General features: G+C 39.7%; 1 protein-coding gene across 1 annotated transcript; it reads right to left on the bottom strand.

The window, feature by feature from the left end:
• Nucleotides 1-4670: 4670 nt before the first annotated feature.
• slc35b3 (solute carrier family 35 member B3) lies at nucleotides 4671-13956 on the bottom strand. Its single transcript, XM_074693849.1, has 10 exons — nucleotides 13650-13956; nucleotides 12556-12792; nucleotides 12192-12313; nucleotides 11854-12008; nucleotides 8876-8983; nucleotides 8589-8686; nucleotides 8320-8412; nucleotides 7848-7959; nucleotides 7538-7607; nucleotides 4671-5621 (listed from the first exon to the last, which is right to left on the bottom strand). Exons 1-10 carry the CDS (start codon nucleotides 13731-13733, stop codon nucleotides 5471-5473), a joined length of 1230 nt encoding a protein of 409 aa, XP_074549950.1. The 5' UTR covers nucleotides 13734-13956; the 3' UTR covers nucleotides 4671-5470.
• Nucleotides 13957-21159: the final 7203 nt, after the last annotated feature.

Genomic DNA, 21159 nt, shown 5'->3' with positions numbered 1-21159 from the left:
ATGAAGACAAATAACCGTACAGCCACAAATTAGCAAGAAGACTGTTAGCTAGAGAAATAGCATCAAGCACTAGCCTAGCAAGTTACTGCTGAACAGCTGCACAGGGGCTGTGAGGAATTTCTAAATGATCTTAAAATATACTTACTATAGGCTATTTTGAAGTGCTAATTCCTAGCTTTCTGATTGGGCCGAGCAAGACCGGATTGATTTACAGCACTTCTAAGTCTCTATGACAACACCACACCGGCTGATGATGTAAAGAAGTGAGAAGACAGATCTATGTTTTTCTCTGCTGAAAACAATTTATGTAATTAACTTTTTAGTGACAGAGTAGCCAAACTGTCAGACAGAAAAGGACAGAAGAGCAGCAGAAAGCTAAACAGGAGAGTGATAGCGCATTAGCTAAAGGCTAAAACACGAGCTAATATGTTTATGATAATGTTCATTCCAACCCACAGTCAGCAGTTATTCTGCAGTGGTCTGTTCAAACTTGAGAGTCTATCAATAAAATAAAGAGTGAGGTTACGTTAGCTCTGCTTGGTAGATGACTGGCAGGACATAACCAGGATTCACTAACGCTACACATTATGGACACATCTCACAGCATCAGTCAGTAGCACTTCAAACCTTGGAGTGTTGTACTTGTTGAAAAGTTGTCTTGAACAAATAAAATAACACAAAACAAAACACAACATAAAAACAAACACATGCCTTGATAAAAGTCACGTCTTAACAACAGTGTGTGAGACCCAAAAGTGGAACTGTGGTTAAAGTAAAACAAATTCTCTTCACTGCATGCTAAACATACACGTTCAATTACGAGCTACAGATGACTGAAAGTTATGCTCATCTTGAAAACATGAGATGTATAATTTTCTCAAGTTACATCACAAGACAGGGAGTAAGTCAGCATTCCTAAGTCTTTATTTCATTTCTGAAAACAGTTAAAGTAACTGGTAATATATTGACCAATTATAGCAACATAGATTCAAGCAGATACAGTCTTTGTTTGTTTGTGAGCCTCTTATTAGCCAAGGACGACAGGAAGACCTTCTGTGTGTGTATGTGTGTTAAAGAGCTCATGTGTGTACATGTCTTTGTAAAAACGGCTGTGTATCGCTCACCTAGCCACCTTGCTGCCCCCACTGAACCGATTGCACCCATAATGAATGGGCTGCCAGCCGTCCCCGCTGTGGCTATCTGAGGTTGGACCACATATTATATTGCAACCTATCTGAAGTGGACCGCATATTATATAGCAGCCCATTTGCTGGGATGATGAGCTCTGGACACCTCCCATTATTTATTAGGAAGGACTGCAGCCTTGTGAGAGCAGAGGTTGAATGACCGAGGTTACCAGGTGTGTATTGTGTTGGGGGGATGGAGAGAGAAAGAACCAGAAGAAAGAGGTGAAAGGTTTTTATTTTTCCTATCAATTTTTGAATAAATCCCCATAAATTCTCACTTTCAGGAAGACATCCTTTCAACATTTGATAGGAAAATTAAAAAACAATTAGACAGTCATCAAAGCATTATTTGAGTTGCACCACTTACAGTCACTTCTAATGAAAAATTAAAGATAAATGTTTGTCTTTAACAATAAAAAACAGCTGACTTCAGTGGATGGTAAATTCCTGTGTGGCTTTAAAAAATGGTCCAAATCCTCAGCGTTCTAACAGGGGTCAGCCTGCTTTGTTAGGTGTGTTCTCCTGGTGCTAAAAGACAAATGATGTACTTTGCCTTGGGTCAACTGGGCTTTCCCATCCCATAATGACCTTTCAGGGAGCTGGAAAAGAACAGGCGCTCCCATAGCGATGAAGTAGTACAGTACGCTACACATCAAAGGTGTATATAGTGGCCAACTATGTTTTAGTGCTGCAACATGACCTCTTCACCTCAAATGGAGTGCTTTACTCTTCATCAATCATATAAAGCTACAAACATTATGAAGGTGCTGTATTTTAAAATAAAAACCCTTAAAAACACTGCTTTTGGTCCCTTTGTGAATCTGCAGCCAAAGATGCAGGCATGCAAAGTTCTTTTCAGTTTTGAATTCAGTTACATGCTGAAAATATGTTTAACACTCCGCACTTTGCTTTGGAAGAAAACCTTAGCACCTCTCAGTGTGTATATTTGTGTGTGTGAGTGTGTATGTTTGGCTTTGCTGCCAAAGGTTCCCTGGAGGAGTGAGGATCTCTGTCAGTTTGTCATCAGACACGAGCTGCCAAGTTTCATGAAATACCAAATTACTAATTGGCCCAGCATTAGGTTTCCCGCCTGGAAGTGAGACTGTAATATCTGGGCCTCTATTAGGATCACAGAGAGAGCCGTACTCAGCCGCCTCCTGCTGAGCTGGCAAGTTGCTGTCATTTCACACCATGCTATGACAGTCACACACACATACACAGAATGTGATCATCAAGGACAAAAGGCTGCAAACATTTTCAAAATATTCCAAGTTTATTGAAGTATTTCCTTGACTGGGTCATTTCGGGCTTCATCCAATTGAAATGTAGTAATCTGGTTTTCAAATGGGGCATGTAAACTGGAGCTGATGAATCATGATTTGACCTATCAATCTCTATTAACACCTCCATTTTTAAGTCAAAAAGGAGTGGGTAAAAACATTGATGAATTGATGCATTGAAAGATTTCCTCAGCCAATTCAATATCGATTCAGCAAATCCTCTGAATCGCTTCACCTCCTGGCTGTGCATGTTGTTCGCGTTTGAGCTACACGAGACCAAACAACAACAAAATGGTAGCCAAAGCAGCAGCTTAAAGCCAGCTCCTTCAGCTTTTAAGTCTGATGTTTGGGTCGTTTTATTGCCTCAAAATGTGAGGTGACATACCACATATGTTCATATGGGGCATGAAAATCAAAGTATTTAAATCAATATTGAATCCAAACGATATTGATCACAACCTAAAGAATAAAAATCAAATATAATCGTGAGGTTCTTAGTAATACCCAGCCCCAGTCAAAACGCACATACAGCAGTGCAGGATGCTTGATTGAGAGCAGGCTGGGTCAACACAGCTTTCTGGGCCCGTATGCACATTCAATCATTACACAAACGGGTCCATAAGTCCTAACACTCTGTTAACGGGCCCGTTTAGCTGCAGTGTTAGCCGTTAACTAGTTACACCATGAAAGCAAGGCAGGTGCAGATTACGTCATTATAAGAAGAACCTCCTGAACCCCATCAGAAAATTTGAACTGTGCATGTCTACTACACATAAACCCCAATAAACCTTTTTTAGCCGGAGAAATGGAGATTTATCACAAGAATACACAAACAGCTGTCATCTGTGAATCAATCAGGTGGTGTTTCTGAGCGCACAGTAGACAATCTCAATCATAAAATCAGTAATATGAAGGCTACTTTGCGACACAAGAGCTGCAGTAATGTCCCTGTACACCTCAAGGAATTACTCTTAAAGCAGTTTATGTACTCCAACATTTCATCACACACATCTTCAAAGGACCCAGATGTATAAAAGCAAAGAGCGAATCAAACTTGTAAAATTTATAGCAGTGAGCCTCACTGGTTTGAGACTTTGATTGTCTCCTTTATCTCATCTGTTCACTGAAAGAATCTGCTGTATGGCTATACATTGCCACCTTTCCAAAGGATTGTCCACTGTCTTTGCATATTTTGTCTAAAACTGTAACGTATTGCACGATGTCTGCCTTTAAACAGCCAAACAGGCGCTGTAATCCTGCTTTTAGCGCCTGTTATGGTGGGTCATACCACCATTAAATCTAATGCTCTTTTGGGCAGTTAACCTGGCTCAAGCAAACCACTAATCAACTTTTGTTTCGCCTTTAGTCAAACAGTCTATTGCCCCTGCTAAAGGCTTGTCATGCATACGAGCCCTAGACACTAAACTACAAACTAAGTCAACAAAATTTGATTGTTGTCATGTTTCAAACAGTAGCGCTACATGACTACAAATAAAAAACGTTGCCTTGTTGCTTTGTAGCCTGGAAAAAAGAGCTAAATACTATTCATTTTCTTCCAGAAAATAAATAAACAAAAAAATAATGTATTAGCAAGAGTCATGTCCTTATGATGCAGAGCCTTCATCCTTGAAAAACACTCAGGATTCCTGATTGTCCTCTCAGCGCCTTCAACAGGAAAACAAAGAATATGAAAAGAGCATGTATTCAGAGAAGTCGGTGTTAGGAAAACATAAAAATCAGCTTTTTAAAACTTTTACTGCACTCCAATTGTTTTATATGTAAAAGCATTTGCTACAAGTTAAAAAAAGGTACAATGAAGTTTTGGCAAACTGTGACATCATTTCCCTGAATGCCTCTCTGGAGTATCAATATAAAACCTGATGTGTCATCACTCCACTCTGAGTAAGTAGAGACTGACTTTAATGTAAATGACACACAAGCATCCACATGACGGTTCCAGATGAACAGGACAGCCTCAACGGCGTGAAGTGCTGTTAGCTTTTTGTTGAGCAGAGCTATCTTCTTTTTTCAGGACTCCTAATCAAACATGCCCAAGGCCACCGGATGGATAAACACACACACAGTTTGGCAACATTTCAACTCTTCTCTCAGCGGTGCAAAGGGGGAGAATACGAGTTTTGCTGACAACACACACACACACACAAACACACACACACACAGAAAAGAATGGACTTGAGGAGAATTTGTCTCACTTTGTTTTAATGTAAAAGAGTGGTACCCTCCCACCAAAACACAAGGTTAGGAAATTATGGCAGTTGACCTTTTGATGTAGACTGTAGCAAACATCTTTAAATTCTCCAAAGTGTCACCGAACAATCACACACATCCCACATTTTTATGAACGGGGGTACAGTCAGGATATAAATTACCATTAAACTATGAAACCTTTATCAAGACAATGCTTATGTAAAACATAGTTTTGTTCCGCTTTACTGGCACATGCGAGGGCAGCGATGCCGATTGGTTAATTTGTTTTTGGGTAAGAGACCAACATTCATTTCAGAAATGATAGTTGAAATGTCACTCTGTGCTCTTTCCTTCATAGGTTTTAGTTCCCAACCACTCAAGGGCTTAAGTGTCATCTTGTTTCCAGTGCAAAACTGTGCGATTTGGTTTGCTAAGGCGCTGGCTTCCCTTTAGAGAGTCTTAAAGGTCCTCAGTGTCATCCACAATGTTGGGAATGTTTTTAAGGGCTCTGCAGCACTGTTCACAGAGCCCACAAGCTTTGATCCACTTGTTCAACGTAGTCACAGTTCCTTCAGTTTGTTGCAGAGTTTGAGTCTTTTCCGTCAAGTTGTACTGAAACCAGGCTTTTGGTGTCTCAACCCAGTTCAGCCATCCTTTAGCCAATGTTTGTGTCAATGAGGCTCACAGCTCATGCACACTCTTCATCATATCTCCTGGGACAGCTGGGCCAACTCTACATCTGAACAGATGCAAAATCTGCTGGCTCAGGTCTTCAGCCACACTTGTGGATGCCCTCTATACGTTTTGTGAGAGAAACCGGACTTTCTTTCCTGTTAGCAGCAAGCTCCTGAGGTCCTTGAAGGAGGGAAGCTTCATTTTATCTCGGTTTTTACTGTAAACATTTAAGAAGATGCCGAAGAGCACCAAAAGGCCACCCCAGATGTACCTGAGGACAGAAAGTTCAGTTAGTTTAAGGGGACAGGAACTGAACAAATACAGATTATGAAAACAAAGAGATGCTTGTTTACTTTAGCTTTTTTTTCTCCAAAAAAGATTTGATTAATGTTGCATTTTTTTGTTCTACTTGCACTTGAATCACACTACACCAATAAGTTAATGTGACGTTTCCCAGACTTCTTATTCATCATTCAACTGTTTCAGTTTTGATTGAGATTTTTTAAAATCCATTGAAAACTGTGATTAATTCTGCATAACAAAAGGGACAAGCAGCACCCACATATATCAAATCATTTGGCAGTGAAGAGTTCAGAAACATTTGACTTGGTACTATGGTAAAAATTGACAGAAAAAAAAAAAATGTTTACAAAGTGAATTGGTAGGCAAGATAACATACATTTAGCACAAAAAGTAAGTAAATTTGTGTTTGGTAGATTACTGGAATGAGCTCTTTGGCATTGGAAGGTTTAGCAGCGTTTCAGCCTCGCGTTTACATGGAAACTGCGTTTTAGCCGACCTAAAAAGCAACCTTTTGAAAACGGCCTCCAGAGTGAGATTTTTCTTAAACGCAGCCAACACATAGACTGTATTTAGAGTGGACAGCGTGGCTCCGCCATTTATCATTGTACGGTTTTGAAGCCAAAATACCCCTGTCACAGGCGCCGCCATTGGCAGCAGTTTGGAGCCAGAGTCTGTGCAGTAGAGACGATGAGGGATTCTGGGAAAATCTGAGTGGAGCTGGGTGACAAAAATAATTATTTTTTTTCTTTCTTTCGAGCGTCTAATCACTTCTTGACTCTACCTCCTGACATATTTTACCATCCCTGTAAAAAATACACAAGAATGGCAGCTGTCAATCATCGTTAAACGTTACATAAAACCTTGTTTTTAACCTCATATAACCAATGAAAACAAAACTTTTCAGAAAAAAGAGGACTTGAATACAAGGCAGCCAAATAATATCTTCAAATCACCGCAACAACTGGAAGTGAGAAACATTTCTACAAGGAGTATTAATTTTTTTAAAGTTTGACCACAGCCCATCTGGAATGGCTGGAAAGTCAGATTTTATAGCCTATACTGCAGCCAGCCACCAGGGGGAGCAGTTTTTGTGGAGACCTCACTTTGAGCCGAGCAAGCGGACGTCCATCTTTTTTTACTGTCTATGAGCCGACACCGTTACGGTGTAAACAGTAAGCCGGCATTTTCAGTGGAAACGCTGACATCACACTCCGCTTCGCACGAGCGCATACAACAGGACAACAGTACCTTTGTTACAACTGTCGCGAACTACGGTGTTGTGCAGTTAAAGCGCCACCTACAGGCCTGGATTGCTTACTACAGCGTTTTCAGGCCCTTGGCGTTTTTCGTGTAAATGCATATTTTTTTTCACTGCATTTCAACATTTTCAGACAGAAATGTTGTTGTGTAAACAGAGCCTTAGTTGATATCCAGTCTGCACATGAGGCCCTGACCAGGTCTCTTAACAATCTGCATATCCTGAAAATTATATTTTCAGTTTTAAATTTAGCCAGAAAAGTTATAGTAAGTCTAGTAATGGTCAGTGGCACCAGCTGGAGGGAGAACAGAGTTGGCTATGAGGATAATGGAAATTATTTAGTTTTTGTGTTTTTTAGAGTGTGTGTGTGTGTGTGTGTTTTTTTGTGAAGACTTGGAGGTGAAGCAGAAAACGGAGTCAGAAACACACGAGAGTGAGTAAGAGTTAAGGACTGGGGGAGAGAGAGCATTGGAGAAGTCAAGGTCTTGAAATGGACTGAGGACATGAAAACCAGGGCCAGGGGAGACAAATCCAGTTTTTCTTTGTTAAAAACAAAAATCAGTGCAGACCAGTTGAGTTTTAAACTTGAGGAAAAGTGATCAAAGTCAAAAGGTGGCAATACTTACTGAAAAGTGAAAGGTTTTGCAAAGAACATGAAGGAAAGTACGATGGTCATGGCCTTTCTCCCCGTGGTCACTGCAAAGAAGTGCAGAACATGTGAGGATGTTTTAACACAACAAGCAAAAGCTGCAACTTTCTGAGATGTTTCAATTTAAATTTCTGCTCTTCATTCAGGTGATGCATTTAATATACATCACAGTAAATGATTACATAAACAAGCACACACAGGTAAAAACAGCTAAGTTGAAAAACAATTATAAAGTTTTTCAATCTGTTCCTGAACAAAGGGAAGATGTGAAATCATGAGGCTCTGACCTGTAACTGCAACTAGGGCACCAAACAGCTTGATCAAGGCCAGCACGAAGGAGATGCCAAAATAACCGGTTAGAGAGAAGAGGAAAGCATAACCGTAGGTCTTCACAGGATGCTGGAAGGAAGAAGAGAATGAAATGTTAAACTTGTCATTGAGATGGATGAAAGTGTGTCATACTGATGTGGCAGGACTAGCTAAGAGCAAATACTGTGATAGGCAGCACCTCTCATTATGGTATGATTGTGTGAATAGGTAAATGCTTCCTTGTGGTGTGTAAGGCTTTGAGTTGTTTAAAAGGTAAGAAAGGAATTATCAAGTTCATTTATCATTTCCATTTTTCCTATAAACTGATCTTCATATCTTTTTCACATGGTACATTATTAAAACAAACAGGCCCTGTGATAGTACCAATCTATGTGCAGCTCCACCATATGCTAAAGGGTCCAGGTTTTAATGTCTTCAGGTTACTCTCACCTCTGAGCAGAAGGCCACTGCAGGCCCCAGTCCCCCCACACAGAGCAGGCCTGTCAGTATGTAGACGAAGCCAATGGAGTAAGAGTACAGCACCTGTCAGCACAACCCAAGGTGATCAGTCAGTGACATCACACACACATTGTTCATTATATATCAATAGCCGTCAAACACCCAAAACATGAGGAGTCTGTTTTTTATATGCATGTCCACACCACACCTGACCTGGTCATCATCAGACCTGCAAACTTTAAATCCTGATATTAGTGTACCATTTCAGAGTTGGAGCCGTTATGGAGTTTCATGGCTTTCTCCTGCACATTTCCAATAGCTGCATCTGCACACAGCGCCAGGGAGATGAGGAGAACACCTGCGCGCAAAATAATGTAAAACAAGACACATGGGTATCTGAGGACAAATAGATACGCATGTAAAACTCCACTAGCAACATACAATGTGTCTATTTTTAACATTTCAAACAAGTAGAAAATAAAGATGTAAATCTATGACCAAGATCATTTATATGAGAAAATTTCTCCAGTCTGCTTTCTGAAGTTACCTGTAAGGTTAAAATTTGGAGCCACTTTGCTGTCGGCCAACGTAAACCAGATGAGTCCCAGACTCATGCAGAGAGCAGCAGACACATCAGCCAGGTTATAGCGTTTACCTGAAAAACAAACAGAAAGAACTGAATGCTTTTGAACATCTTTTACTCTAATGTCAAGCACAGAAACTCTGGATCTCGGAGAACCTTTGTGCTCAAGATCATAAAAGAAAATTGAGGAAATTATTTTGGTCAAAGCGACCTGAATTCTCAACTGAAAAGGGTTTGATTGGTTAAATTGTGGATGACCCTTGACTCAGTTTAAAAATTTTATTTTAAGTTTTTGCTATAGGTTTTCTTGACAACCAGAAGTTTTCTGAGTTTTTGCACGCAACAAAGCAGTTGAGGAGAGGCTTTGTGAAAAAAACAAAAGTTGGGAGGAAAACAACAGGATGAAGGAGTCTTCTAAAGCAGACTGACGGATAGATGCCTAGAGGATGACGGGGGGACGGAGCATCAGGTTGGCCGTGGTCGGCTTTGATTCCCTGACTCGCCTTTGAAGGGCCTCAAATCAGATGCAACCCCACACCCCTCCCTTCATCTGTCCATCCCACTCTCTCACTTTTTTTCCTCTTTGCATTCTAAGTGAACAAGTTCTGTTTTCCACATGACCCCTTCAGGGACCGTGGTCCTCACATCTACCTTTCCAAAAGGGCGGAGAGAGGAAGATGTAGAAAGGCAAAATACTGAATAACCTGACGCTGAGGACACAGAACCTTGAAAAGGCGGGCGTAAGGATGAAAGGACAGACGAAACCAAAAGAAGAGAGAAACCATGAATGTATTTAACTGGCTCTGACAAGTGAAAACAACAGGCAGCGATAAGATGGAGGAATTAAATGTTAAAAGTGGCCTTGGCTTAAAAAAAGTGATAGTGCTGGTGTGAGGTGTAAAATATAAAATTGGTGTGGATGATGATGATGCTATGATTCATTCGATTATTATTTTGGAGTATAACTATGTTCAAAAAAATATTAAGCAACTGCATTTTTCTGTGTAAATATATTGAAAAGGTTTGCAAATCCAAAGAGAAAACTTGTTGCTTGATACTCAGATCTGGTCTGGGCCCAGCCCTTTAACTTTTGAATTCAGGATAACTTATTAAGACTGAGTGTGTGTCTGTGACTTAGATGTACAACTCACAGATCACAAATAAAGGGCTGGCATTAGTATCACGGTAAACCTGTATGACAACCTAAACCTTTATTTCTTCAGTCTGCATTGTAGGTATGCAGGTTAGAACCTGGCGTTGCAGTCGGCGCCAGCCTACGGATGGCATGTGGCAGAGGGCTGAAATGATTCTTTGAGTAACTTAAAAGCAAATATTTTGCCTCAAGGCTTTGTCTAAATCTAAATAACTATACAGTGCACAGTGTGTTGCACAGATAGTTATTCCTGCAGCGCTCCACTGTTGGCGCAACATGTATACAAAATCAATGACAAAGAAACAAAAGAGAAAAAAAAGGAAAAACAACTGACACCCGAGTGTAAACAAAAGAAAATGTTCAAGATTTTAAATTAAAATTAAATCTGGATGGGCCAAAGCACAATGTTAACCATTTTTAACAAAAAAAACTACTGTAAATCTGTGACAGCTGAGATCACTGAATCTGAAAGCGTCTTGTTGCACTCTACACTGAGTTTGACTGGTCGCTCTTTCTGATACATGCTCTGCTGCTGGTCAGAGAAAAACAGGGAACCTTCTCATTCCTTTTTGTGTCCTGAACCAACCTCATCAATGTGTTAACTGATCACAAGCTTAGAGACTGTGGTATTGAGTGCTACATTTTAGAATAAGAGTTAAATTATTTGGTCATCCAAACAAATGTACCGTTAGTGATACAAGACGGAGGTATACAGAAAAGAGAAATGAAATCAGGAGGGAGATAACATAACTAATTGATGATAAATATAAATGGAGTTATGTTTTATCTATACTGTTAGAAAAAAAAACTGAAATAAGCTAAATATCCGCAGCTTAGCTCTTTTTTTCAGCTTTAGATTGATCATTTGATTTGCAATCTAAGCAATTAACTTGTTTTATTAAAAAAAAAGGAAAAAAAAGGTAACAGTTTTTCAATTAGGAAACCTGTCTTACCCTCTCTTTGCTGCACTTACAGCTTCTTTTGAAAAAAGCAAAACTAATTAAGAAGAAAAATTGCAAAGCATGCATTGATTCTTCTTCTATTACTCAATCATCAAAGTAATCAAGGTGATCAATAGAATACTCAACTACCAAAATAATCAATTACAACAGCCCTGATGCAGTCTCTCTTAGTAACCAGAGGAATAAAAAGGCGCAGACCACTGACTCACTATGGTTTAGAGTACTTAAGATTGGAAATTGAGCCCTGTGATTGACTGGCGACCAGGCTGGGGTGTACCCCGCCTATTGCCCAAAGACAGCTGGGATTGGCTCTAGTCACCCACGACCCTGAACAGGATAAGAGGTATGGAAAATGAATGAATGAATAAAGATTGGGAACTGATCATAATGTATGTAACAGGCAATCAAAAGCTTGATTTGAAAATTCTTATTCAAGTTGAGCTTATCTGTTGATTGATGGCCAGTGAGGCAGCCAGTAGCTCCCTTAGACTGACTACTTAAGGTGCAGTCAATCACATCCACAATTTAATTTATAAGCAACAATCTCCTCCTAGCACACAGTTCACTCAGACAATCACACACATATGCTGCTTTGTTGTTCAAGTGGGTGCTACACTGAAAAACATATGAAATTATAATTATAAGATATGGAAGAAGTTGGCAGAAACAAGTTTAATAATATTACTTATTGTTACTAACATAATATTAGTATTCACAGCAATAGTGTAGCACTCATTAACACTCTACAGATAGTGAGAACACTGTACAGAAAAAAAACAGTAAAACAAATCACAGTAGTGAATGTATACCCTTGGCTATCAGCTTACCTTGTATAAACACTCCTCCAATCATAACTGGGATGAGTTTACAGCATTTGAAGATGACCTGTGTCGGGTAATTCAAGTATCCCAGCGAGGTATTGGATAAGCCCATAGTGCCCACTGTTAAAAAGGCTATGATCATGTAGGTCTTCCCTGGTATCCTGTGGGACAGAGGAGTGGTTGAAAAACAACTTGCAATGTCTGATTGTTTAAATGCTTCAGTAGATGTGGACATATCTTCTGTTTTTAACCAGAAAGTATTCGTTCACAGTAAAACAAAGATGGCAAATGACTGTAACTAAGCTGAGTGAATAAGCTGTTCTCTGAGAGCAGGAATTATTTACCTTCTGCGTTTGTCCTGTGTGAGCTGAAGCTCTACAAGTCCAAACGTGGAGTAGAAGCCGAATTGGACCAAAGTGAGGTACCAACCAAAAGGCTTGAAGCCTTCCACAGAAAAGATCAACTCCTGAGAAGAGAATGAAGAATTGCATAGCAGAAAATGACAGGCACAGGGCAGAAAGTTAGTTTTCATCTGGGTTGTCACACCTACTCTTAAATCTGACAAAATCTGCTTTCAAGTATAAACAGAGAAGTGTAACTTTATTCAGTTAAACAGTGCATGTAAGCATAGTTCAGGTAAATGAAGACAATATAACTATTAAAACACATAAATTACTATGTTTGTGTTTGAGTGGGCCTTCGGCTCACCTGTAGGTATCCATAAATGAGGTAAAAGAGGAAGACTCCTGCCACACAGATTAAAAACTGTGTGGGGGGACTGAAGCTGCTCAGGTTGATTCCTAGGACCCTCAGCTCTTCAACGGACTTGATGTGTGGCGACATCACCTCGGTGGATGAGGGGATGGAAATGGAAATGTGCTTCCGTGAACTGTTGTAGCCCACCAGGCCATATTTGGCACTCATTGTGTCTCTCTCTGCAGGCTGCTGTGAGGACAGAAAGGAAGTACGGTTTTAGAGATTCATCATTTTATTTTAAGTGACACAATAAGGAAAACATTAATGGTAGAATAGTAACAAACAAAGTTAAACTTTATCCAAGGCTTACATCCACTAAGAATTACAATCATAATAGTAGTAATCACAACAGGAAACAAAAAAAATGTGACTGTGTTACAGACGGTAGTACCTTTTTGGAGGAAAGCATGCACAATACAGAGAATCAGTGCAAAGAAGTAAACATAGCAAATTTTAAGTTAGTCTCTGTGACACAAGACTTGTATTAAAATAAATAAACAAAAATCATTTTTTTTCTTAGCTCAAATCATACACAGGCAGTGTTTTAATGACTAAATCCTCTTATATGACCTTGATGGACCTGTGTTTTAAGTATCATTTTATAAATGTTTCATAAGCACTGTAAATATTTGTAAAAGGGGAGAGTCAAATAGTAGGTATGCCGTGTTACTTTTAAGGTTAATGTAGGAGGAAAGCAAATATATGGATAGAGACTACAACCTAAAGCCAAATTAAACGTTTCCACTTTGTCCAGTACTCCAAACGGTCAAAACAGACTAAAAATTTACCTAATTATACATTCTTTGACTCTGAATGTAAAGAGGCATGTGTTCAGGACAGTATGACAAAAAGTATCGTCAGCTAATGTGCCCTAAACAGCATGCTTACAGACTTAAAACACTTGGTGTCATGATCTCGTAGATTATAGACCCGAAGTTAAACGAGTGTCATAGCAATCCACCTTGAAGCGACGTATAACAGAGAAATTTAGTATCTGACTGTGATTTTTTTGCCAAACAACCAAGCTACAGCAGAGAGCTCGTTACCTCCGACGACACTTCCGTGTTTCTTTGCGTTAGCTTATCCTCTTCTTCAGGACCGTTGCCATTCATACTCACTTCCCTGGACATGCCCGCGCTCTTTTTCGCACATTTCCAAAGTTTTCATTTCCCCCATTTGTAATGACAATAAGCAGAAACACGTTTATAAAGGATTAGCATGCTAAGAGCTGCAGAGGCTTCAGAGGCAGGAGCAGCCAACAACTTCCGGTCCACTCCGACCTCTGAACTACGCTGCTATTGGTCGATACAGCCACGCGGTGCAGCAGGTGAACTAGTACACGTTAACAGTGATTGTACACCTTCGAAATCAGAAAATCATATCAGCAGCGTGCGTCATGAACAGGAAGTAAGATGTCCAGAAAAAAACAGCAAGTGCAGAAACAGGCTTCAAGTCTTACACGTAGTGATGGGTCTATGATGAATCGCCACAGACTCTGTATCACAGAAGCTCCAAGTTTGCTCTCTTCTTCTCACCATGCGCTTCAGCATTCCAGCCCCACAGGTATGTCCAGTTTGGCAAGTTTGGTAGCTCACGCTAGTGATTTGCTTTTCCATAAATGTTGCCAGAAATGTTATCAGTATAATTAAAAGTCAGAGTCAGAGAGGGCAGGCAAACACTTTCTTGGGCATATATCCAAAGCAATATAAAAATAACATAAAATAAGTAAAATAAAATTTTAAGAATAATCTCCATCAAATGACATTTACCAGATTTCTTTCTTTCTTTCTTTCTTTCTTTCTTTCTTTCTTTCTTTCTTTCTTTCTTTCTTTCTTTCTTTCTTTCTGTGTGTGTGTTTGTCATGGTGGGGTATACAAATTTATCTATCATTTCAACATTTTAGCTTACATTCTACTTGTTATCTACTTATTTGATATGGCAAACATGATCAATAAATAAAATAAAGAAATAATAATAAAAAAAAGAAAATAAATTAGAAAATGAGTTTGATTGGTATTAAATAACAGTTTTGGATTAATTCTGATGCTGTTTCTCAAAAAGCTCACTCCTTCTGCATTACTGTCAGTGGTTGGTGACCATTGGACTTGATGTGAATGCTAAGCAAAATGGCATACAACCCTTGTTTACATTTGGAATGGAATTTTTTTTCCTGAATAAAATGTGGGTTGGGACCTTAGGCATCAAAACCAAATCAAGATTTTTTTTTTTTGTTGTTGCTTTTTTTTGCATTTTTTTTTGCATTTTTCTTGCATATCTCAGCAATGAAAATCCACATTCTGCATGTTTTATAACTGCATGGCTGTTGCAGCCCCATTGTAGAGGCTCAGGATGCTAAGCTGGCATTCCTGCTTTGCCAACTTTCCATCTGTTGAAAGATTTGATGCACCATAAAACAAGAAGTAAGACAAAGGAGACACCAAAACGGTTGAGCAGCTTAAAAACTATTACCTCATAATTTTTTTTTTTGCCTGCCTCCTTTCCAAATTCCAAATTTCCCAAATCATCAGCATAAATACAAAAACTGTTCCTGTAAAGTTGGTGTTTGTTACTTTGTATGCTACCATGTTGTGAACATGCTTTTGATATTATGCCCTGTCATGTCCTGAAGAAGAAGTTTCTGAAAGTGTAAATGCATTTTCAGCTGTGAACACACAAAAAACATGTGGTGGCTGGGGACACATTTTACCAACTTGTATTATTAACTGCATGCGCTTGTGGAGCAAAGATCATGTGTGATGCATCTTGGTAGTCATGTAGTGTGCAGCAAAGTCAGATTTCCCAGCGTTTATCATTGATGCAGGTTAGGCATTAACATATGTAATGAAAAATTTATTTAATGTGTTTACAGATATTCACCTAAGGAAATCTGTCCTTACAACTCCCCCTCCACCCTCTTTCATCTCCTCCCTTCATGTCATTCCCTCATTTCTCTCAGATTCCCTCTTCTCCTATCTTTCCCTTCTTCCCTTTGCAGGCTCATCCATATCTGCTTTTCTCCCCCCATACATTTCTTTCAGCCTTTGTCTCTAAATCCTTATTGCATTATTCCCTGCTCTCCCTTCTTCTGTTCTGGCTCTGTCTCTTGGCCATCTCATATCCCTGTCTCTCCCTGTTTGGATTCTGCAGCATAAGGCATGAAACTCTCTTCTGCCCCCTTCCTCTCCTCCTTCTTCAAGCCTTCCCTTTCCCTGCTGTCCAATCTCAAATCCCTCTCGCCGCCTGCCTTTCTTCTCTCCCTCTCCCCTTCTCTCTTTCTCTGTCCTCGTTCCCCAGCCAGAGGTTAATACACTCCAGGATGGCATTATTTCCTCCTCGGCCCTCTGACAATATAAAAATTCAGAATGGACAGCTCAATCCCTCTTCCATCTCAGATTTGATTGTAATGGTATTGCCTCCTGTCCCTGGGAGGCCCCTGCCGCCTCGCCAACCCGGCCTTTATGACACTAAATGGCCAGGCTACAATTTTTCCATCTATTCAAAAAATTCTGTTAATAACTCATTTGGAATGAGACGTCTGCGGCCAGGTCTCTCACCCCTCTGCTCATTGGGGTCACAATATACAGAAAAGATGCAGGGCTGAATCGCAAATGTAAAAGGCTAATTAATCTCCCTGAATTTACAATCCCTTTCCCCCATTCCCTTTGCACTCCAATTGACAGTCCCAAAGAGACAAAAATGTCATTTTTACAACCTGGCATGGAGAAAGTGCTCAGCAATGCACAGCCATGTGAGTGCAGGCCTGTCTGACCACTTTCCTGCTCCGCCGTCCAACTTTACAAGTGTAGCCATTCATCACCCCTGATGGATTTATGTAATAAAACCCATTTCCTTCTCCCATACGATCCTATTAAATAATAAAATAATTATTTATTGATTATTCAAAAAGGTACATATGCGCGGGTAATGGCTTTGTACCACACCACTGGACCTGCAATAAATAAAGCAGGCAGAGGGAAGGCTGGAGAGCGACAGAGAGGAATAAAGCAGAGAGAGGGTGGGAGAAAGGGGGGAGAGAGAAGGGGAGAAATGAAGGGGAATGAAATGACTTTTGAACCAGTGAAATCTGGATCCAATATGGCCTCTTGCAGAGCGGATCAGGAAGGACATTATTCAATCTTCAGGAGGCTCATATGGGAGCGTGACCTATGAATGGTTTTTATATGCTATATGGACCAGAGAAATTAAAATAGACAACTTTTGACTGTCCTCTGTGAAATTTTAATTCAAGATTTCAACATTTGATTGACCAAATATAGTCTTAATTCAGACCACAACACCTGTAATTATCAAATCAAATGAAGCCAGCTGCTTTTTTCTTAGTGTTAATAAAATCTGCCCTCAAGTTTGGAAAAAGAAAAAAAAAACACCAATAAAGTTAATTTTATAACTATCAAGAAAGGTATCAGCCCTATCCCCTATATCCCCTCAGAGTTATACCCCATTATAACTGCAGTTATTGTCAAGATAAGACTCAGGAAATACTATTAATGCTGAATTTAAACATTCACAGTGACTAATGGTGTTTGTTTTGGACACTTTTGCAGAACAGGGCTTCTGGGTGTTTAGCAAACCATCCAGCAAACTTATAGTGATCGCTACTTTTCTTCTACTCTCTTCTAACAGACACAAATCCTCACATATAAGCGCCCACTCCCTTATAGTAATCCTTCATATTATTTATTCAACTTCAGTATCATAAGAAGCCCTCTATCCCCAGCAGTGAATCATTATAAAGGAAGACACTTTAAAGTCAGCCAGATATTACATTGGGGGCTTCTTAATAAGCCATTTGTGTTTGGACTATCCTGGGCTAAAGTGCACCCGCTCTCCGTTGTCTTTTTCCTGGGCTTGTCTCAAGCCTCCTGCATGCTACGGAAAACAGATGCTATCTCGGCTATATTACTTCTCAAAGCGCTCATATCCTCTCCCATGTTATTTTCTTTGATCTGCTAGGCTCGCTGCTCTTACATTTTTCTTTCCCCCCTCGTCTCACGCCCTCCTCCTCCTCCATCCCAACCCCTCCTCCCTCCTCCAACCTCCATCCTTCTGCCAGTGACCAGAGAACAGAGACACAGCAGCCAGACTGGCTCGTGGTGGCTGTGGACGTTTGAAATTCAGCTCATCTGTTCTCTGTCATCAGAGGGCACAGGGTGCATGGTGGGGTGGACCTTTTAGATTCTCCATTTAATATGCTTTAACCATCAGAGGAGGCTTCAGAGAAGAGCTCGTATCAGGGCTGGGGTCAGTTCACATTCAGTAAACAGGCTGTTTAAATCAGCAGCTTGAACTGCATCTGTCGTACTTAGTACTTCTTTTACTTGTCACCTGCTATTCTTAGATCTTCTTTTCATTCTAACTGAACCAATCCTTGACTTTTGGTTAATTTTAGTTCTGACAAGTGGATATAAATCAGTAATGTAGTTAATAGGTTTACTGATCTGATGGTTTCAGGAGTTTTTAAAATAATTTCTAATTATAAAAAGTAACTTCAGAATGTCTTAAGTTAAGTACAATTTTCAGTGGTGTTTAAAATGCAGTCTTTTTGTATCTGAAAACCAGTTTTCAGTCCAAATTTGTGATATTAAGCAGTCCTTATTGTAAAAAAAGACAACCTAATGATCTTGACTTTTAGATATGTAATTCAAAGAAATGTCGTATGCTACCAGCGCCGCCTGAAACCAAGACTGTAGACAGTCCCAAAATTTTTTTATTTTTATTTTTAAAGATGACACTGTTACATATAAAGAGAAAGGGCATACACATTAGGTTAAATCAGCATGAATATGTAGCACAGTTGTTTAATATTTTATCACTCACTGATTTCCAGTGATTCCTGGCTGATGTGACAGCTTTTGCACTTTGTCCAGGAGTTCCAGTTGATTTGCTTTCTCTGTTTCTTACTAACACTCTCAAATAAGTGCTCTCTGGTATTTGTGAGGTTGCCTGCTGACATCAGTCTGGGGAGCTGCTCCTGTATAGTTTGCTCAGTGAAGGTTGGTCAATCTCAAAGCTTAAACTCAAAGTCACTGAAATGTCATTTCAGTTTTTTTTAAGTGGTATGCCATTCAAAGGTGCAGTGATGTTTTTTTTCCATTGTGGTGGCAGCAGGAAGATGCAGTAGCAGCTTAGTGTGCAAATAGCACAGTATTAAAACTAATTAACCCAGTGACTTCTCATCCTAATTAATGTCAAAATTCCAGGATCTTCGTTCTGGCTAGTTCTGGCTCATACATGTTAAAAAAACAACAACATTGAGCTCTGGGATGATAGACAGAAAACAAACTTTTTGCTTATCAGCTTTGGCTAAAGGATAGTGTATGGCCTGTTTGTGCATCATTTATGTATCTCATAGTTAAAAACAATTGAACACTTTTGTCTTCAGCAATGAAAAAACTTTTGAATCCATTTTATGCTTTTCCTTCTCAAATTCTCCCTTACTCTTTTCATACTTTTCTTTAAGTAACTTTGACACCAAAGTGTCTTTGCCTTCATAAGAATTGAAATCATAAAAGTAATACAGAAAATTGTAGACACTGCAGCTTATAGTCTGAATAATAGTGCTGGACAGTTTAAGCGACCGGCCTTGGTCTTTAGAACGCATCAAAATGAAAAGCCAACGCTGCACATGTATGTCAATTAAAAGATCACAAACATGTCAGCAAACTTTGCAGAGAAATCATATTCTAACTTATAGAGTTTCTTCCACTTCTACAAATCAAATGTGGATTCTTACATTTGTCCCGCTCCTTCACAGTTGTGCTGAATTGATTTTCTTGCGCACACATCATCTGAAGCAACGTTTGAGTGAGTGGTTAGCACTTAGAGACCGGGGGAGTCTTTAGCTTTCTTATGAGCAGCCAGGAGGGGGAAGCATCCCTCTTTGCAAGTTGTGCTCACAAGAGAAGGAAAGAAAAGTAATTAAACAAACAATTTACCAGGAATTGTGTGTCTGCTTATCCAATCTACCATACTCGCCTTTTCACTAATACATATAGACAGGGTATGGGGGAAAAAAAAGATTGTTTGTTGTCTCCTCAGACTGATGGTAAATGACACACATGTTTCATTGCCCATTCATTTAACCTTCAGTGTGCTTATGAAGAGAAAGGGATTGGGAAACAAATTACGTGGTGTCATTTAATTAGGAGTTTTGCTGTGAGCAATAATCCTGTTTTTTTTTTCTCATAACCTTTAACTACTTAATGGATTTGAGAAGCTATTACCTTTCAAGATTTCTGTTTTTAATTATTTGGAGTATTGTTACAGATATGAAATGTCAATCACATGCCAGGATTAATGCTGAGGTTTACGTCTAAATATTATTTACTTATAGACTGAAGCTTGAGGACTTCTTTCTGGAAAATACCAGAAATTTGAAGAAAAAAAAACTCCTTTCTGTGGCCTATTTAGCTTTTCACTTTCATTTATCCTTATATGCACATTTATATTTAACAGAGCCTCATCTTAAATCCATGAGACTCTGTTATTTACATAGATATTAACAATAAATTTATGTTTACGGCAAGACAGTAAATCTCAGAGTAATATTAGAAATATGGCTTTCTGAATCTTTGATTAGATTATAATAATGACTCATTTTTAATATGTACAAACTCAATTTATAGTTTCCTCCTTTGGCTCTAATACTCTAGGTGTGCGTGTGTAAAAATATAACCCAGAAGCTGTGAATATGTGTGTGTGCATGTGCGTGTGTGTCGCACATTCGAGGACCTTCCTCTCACCCTGATCACGTTTAGGCAACTCTGTGAAAGTGGCAGACAGAGTTTGTTTGGTTTCCCCTGGAGGACATCATGGCTCTCTGCCAGCAGACCAACCCACGTGCTGTGACATCAGGCCCGCCTGTGTGGATACAAATGTCTCCTTAAATACATGATCCATGTAAGGTGCGCTTGATTTATTTTGCCAGACACTCACAAGACCACGAGGGCATGTGTCCTCATCCTAAATCAGTGCTTCTTACTCAGGAGCTGACTGCCTACCTGGGCTAAAATGATGTATTTTATATTCTGAAGTGGATCAAAAAACATATATCAGACACCCCTGGTGTAGCTTGTCTAGAGGGTGATACTTCCACTCCAGGATCGGCAAATGTCTCGAAGGATAAATGAAGCACACCCCAAGCAGTTCAAATATTCAAAACCTTATTCAAATAGATGTTTTCATCTGGGTTTGACACGGCTCTTAAGGCTGCTGCATTGGCTCCTCAGACCCCCCATGGCACGGGGCATGTAATCATCCTGAAAGTCTCTTTGGGTGTCTGCACCCTCATAAAGCAGGAAAATGGATCGTGTGGCCCAGGAAGGGAAAATGAAAGAAAAGGAGAATGAAATTACAGACCTGGCTGACTGCACAAATCATGCATATCATGTTTTATGGCTTGCCAGAAGAATTCAACACCTGTGGATCACCGTTGCTATAATTGTACATGAACACACCGGGCTGGGGGTGGGAGGAGAGTTTGTGGTTTGTGTGTCACTGAATCTGTGATAGAGTGTGTGTGCCTGGTAGGTGTCT

Source organism: Halichoeres trimaculatus, unplaced genomic scaffold, assembly GCF_033239565.1.
Source record: "Halichoeres trimaculatus isolate MK-OKI-2021-1 unplaced genomic scaffold, fHalTri1.1 fHalTri1_scaffold_18, whole genome shotgun sequence".
Classification (NCBI taxonomy): Eukaryota; Metazoa; Chordata; class Actinopteri; order Labriformes; family Labridae; genus Halichoeres; species Halichoeres trimaculatus.
Note: the sequence above shows the minus strand (reverse complement) of the source record. Positions and strands in the feature narration are given on the sequence as shown.

What these genes read in the sequence shown, in the direction of transcription:
- slc35b3 (XM_074693849.1), bottom strand. Translation starts at nt 13,733, where the DNA reads ATGTCCAGGGAAGTGAGTATGAATGGCAACGGTCCTGAAGAAGAGGAT. An exon ending in ACACGGAAGTGTCGTCGGAG is followed by an intron (nt 12,793 to 13,649) that starts GTAACGAGCTCT and finishes CTGTCCTCACAG; the next exon opens with CAGCCTGCAGAGAGAGACAC. An exon ending in TGCCCTAGTTGCAGTTACAG is followed by an intron (nt 7,608 to 7,847) that starts GTCAGAGCCTCA and finishes ACTTCTTTGCAG; the next exon opens with TGACCACGGGGAGAAAGGCC.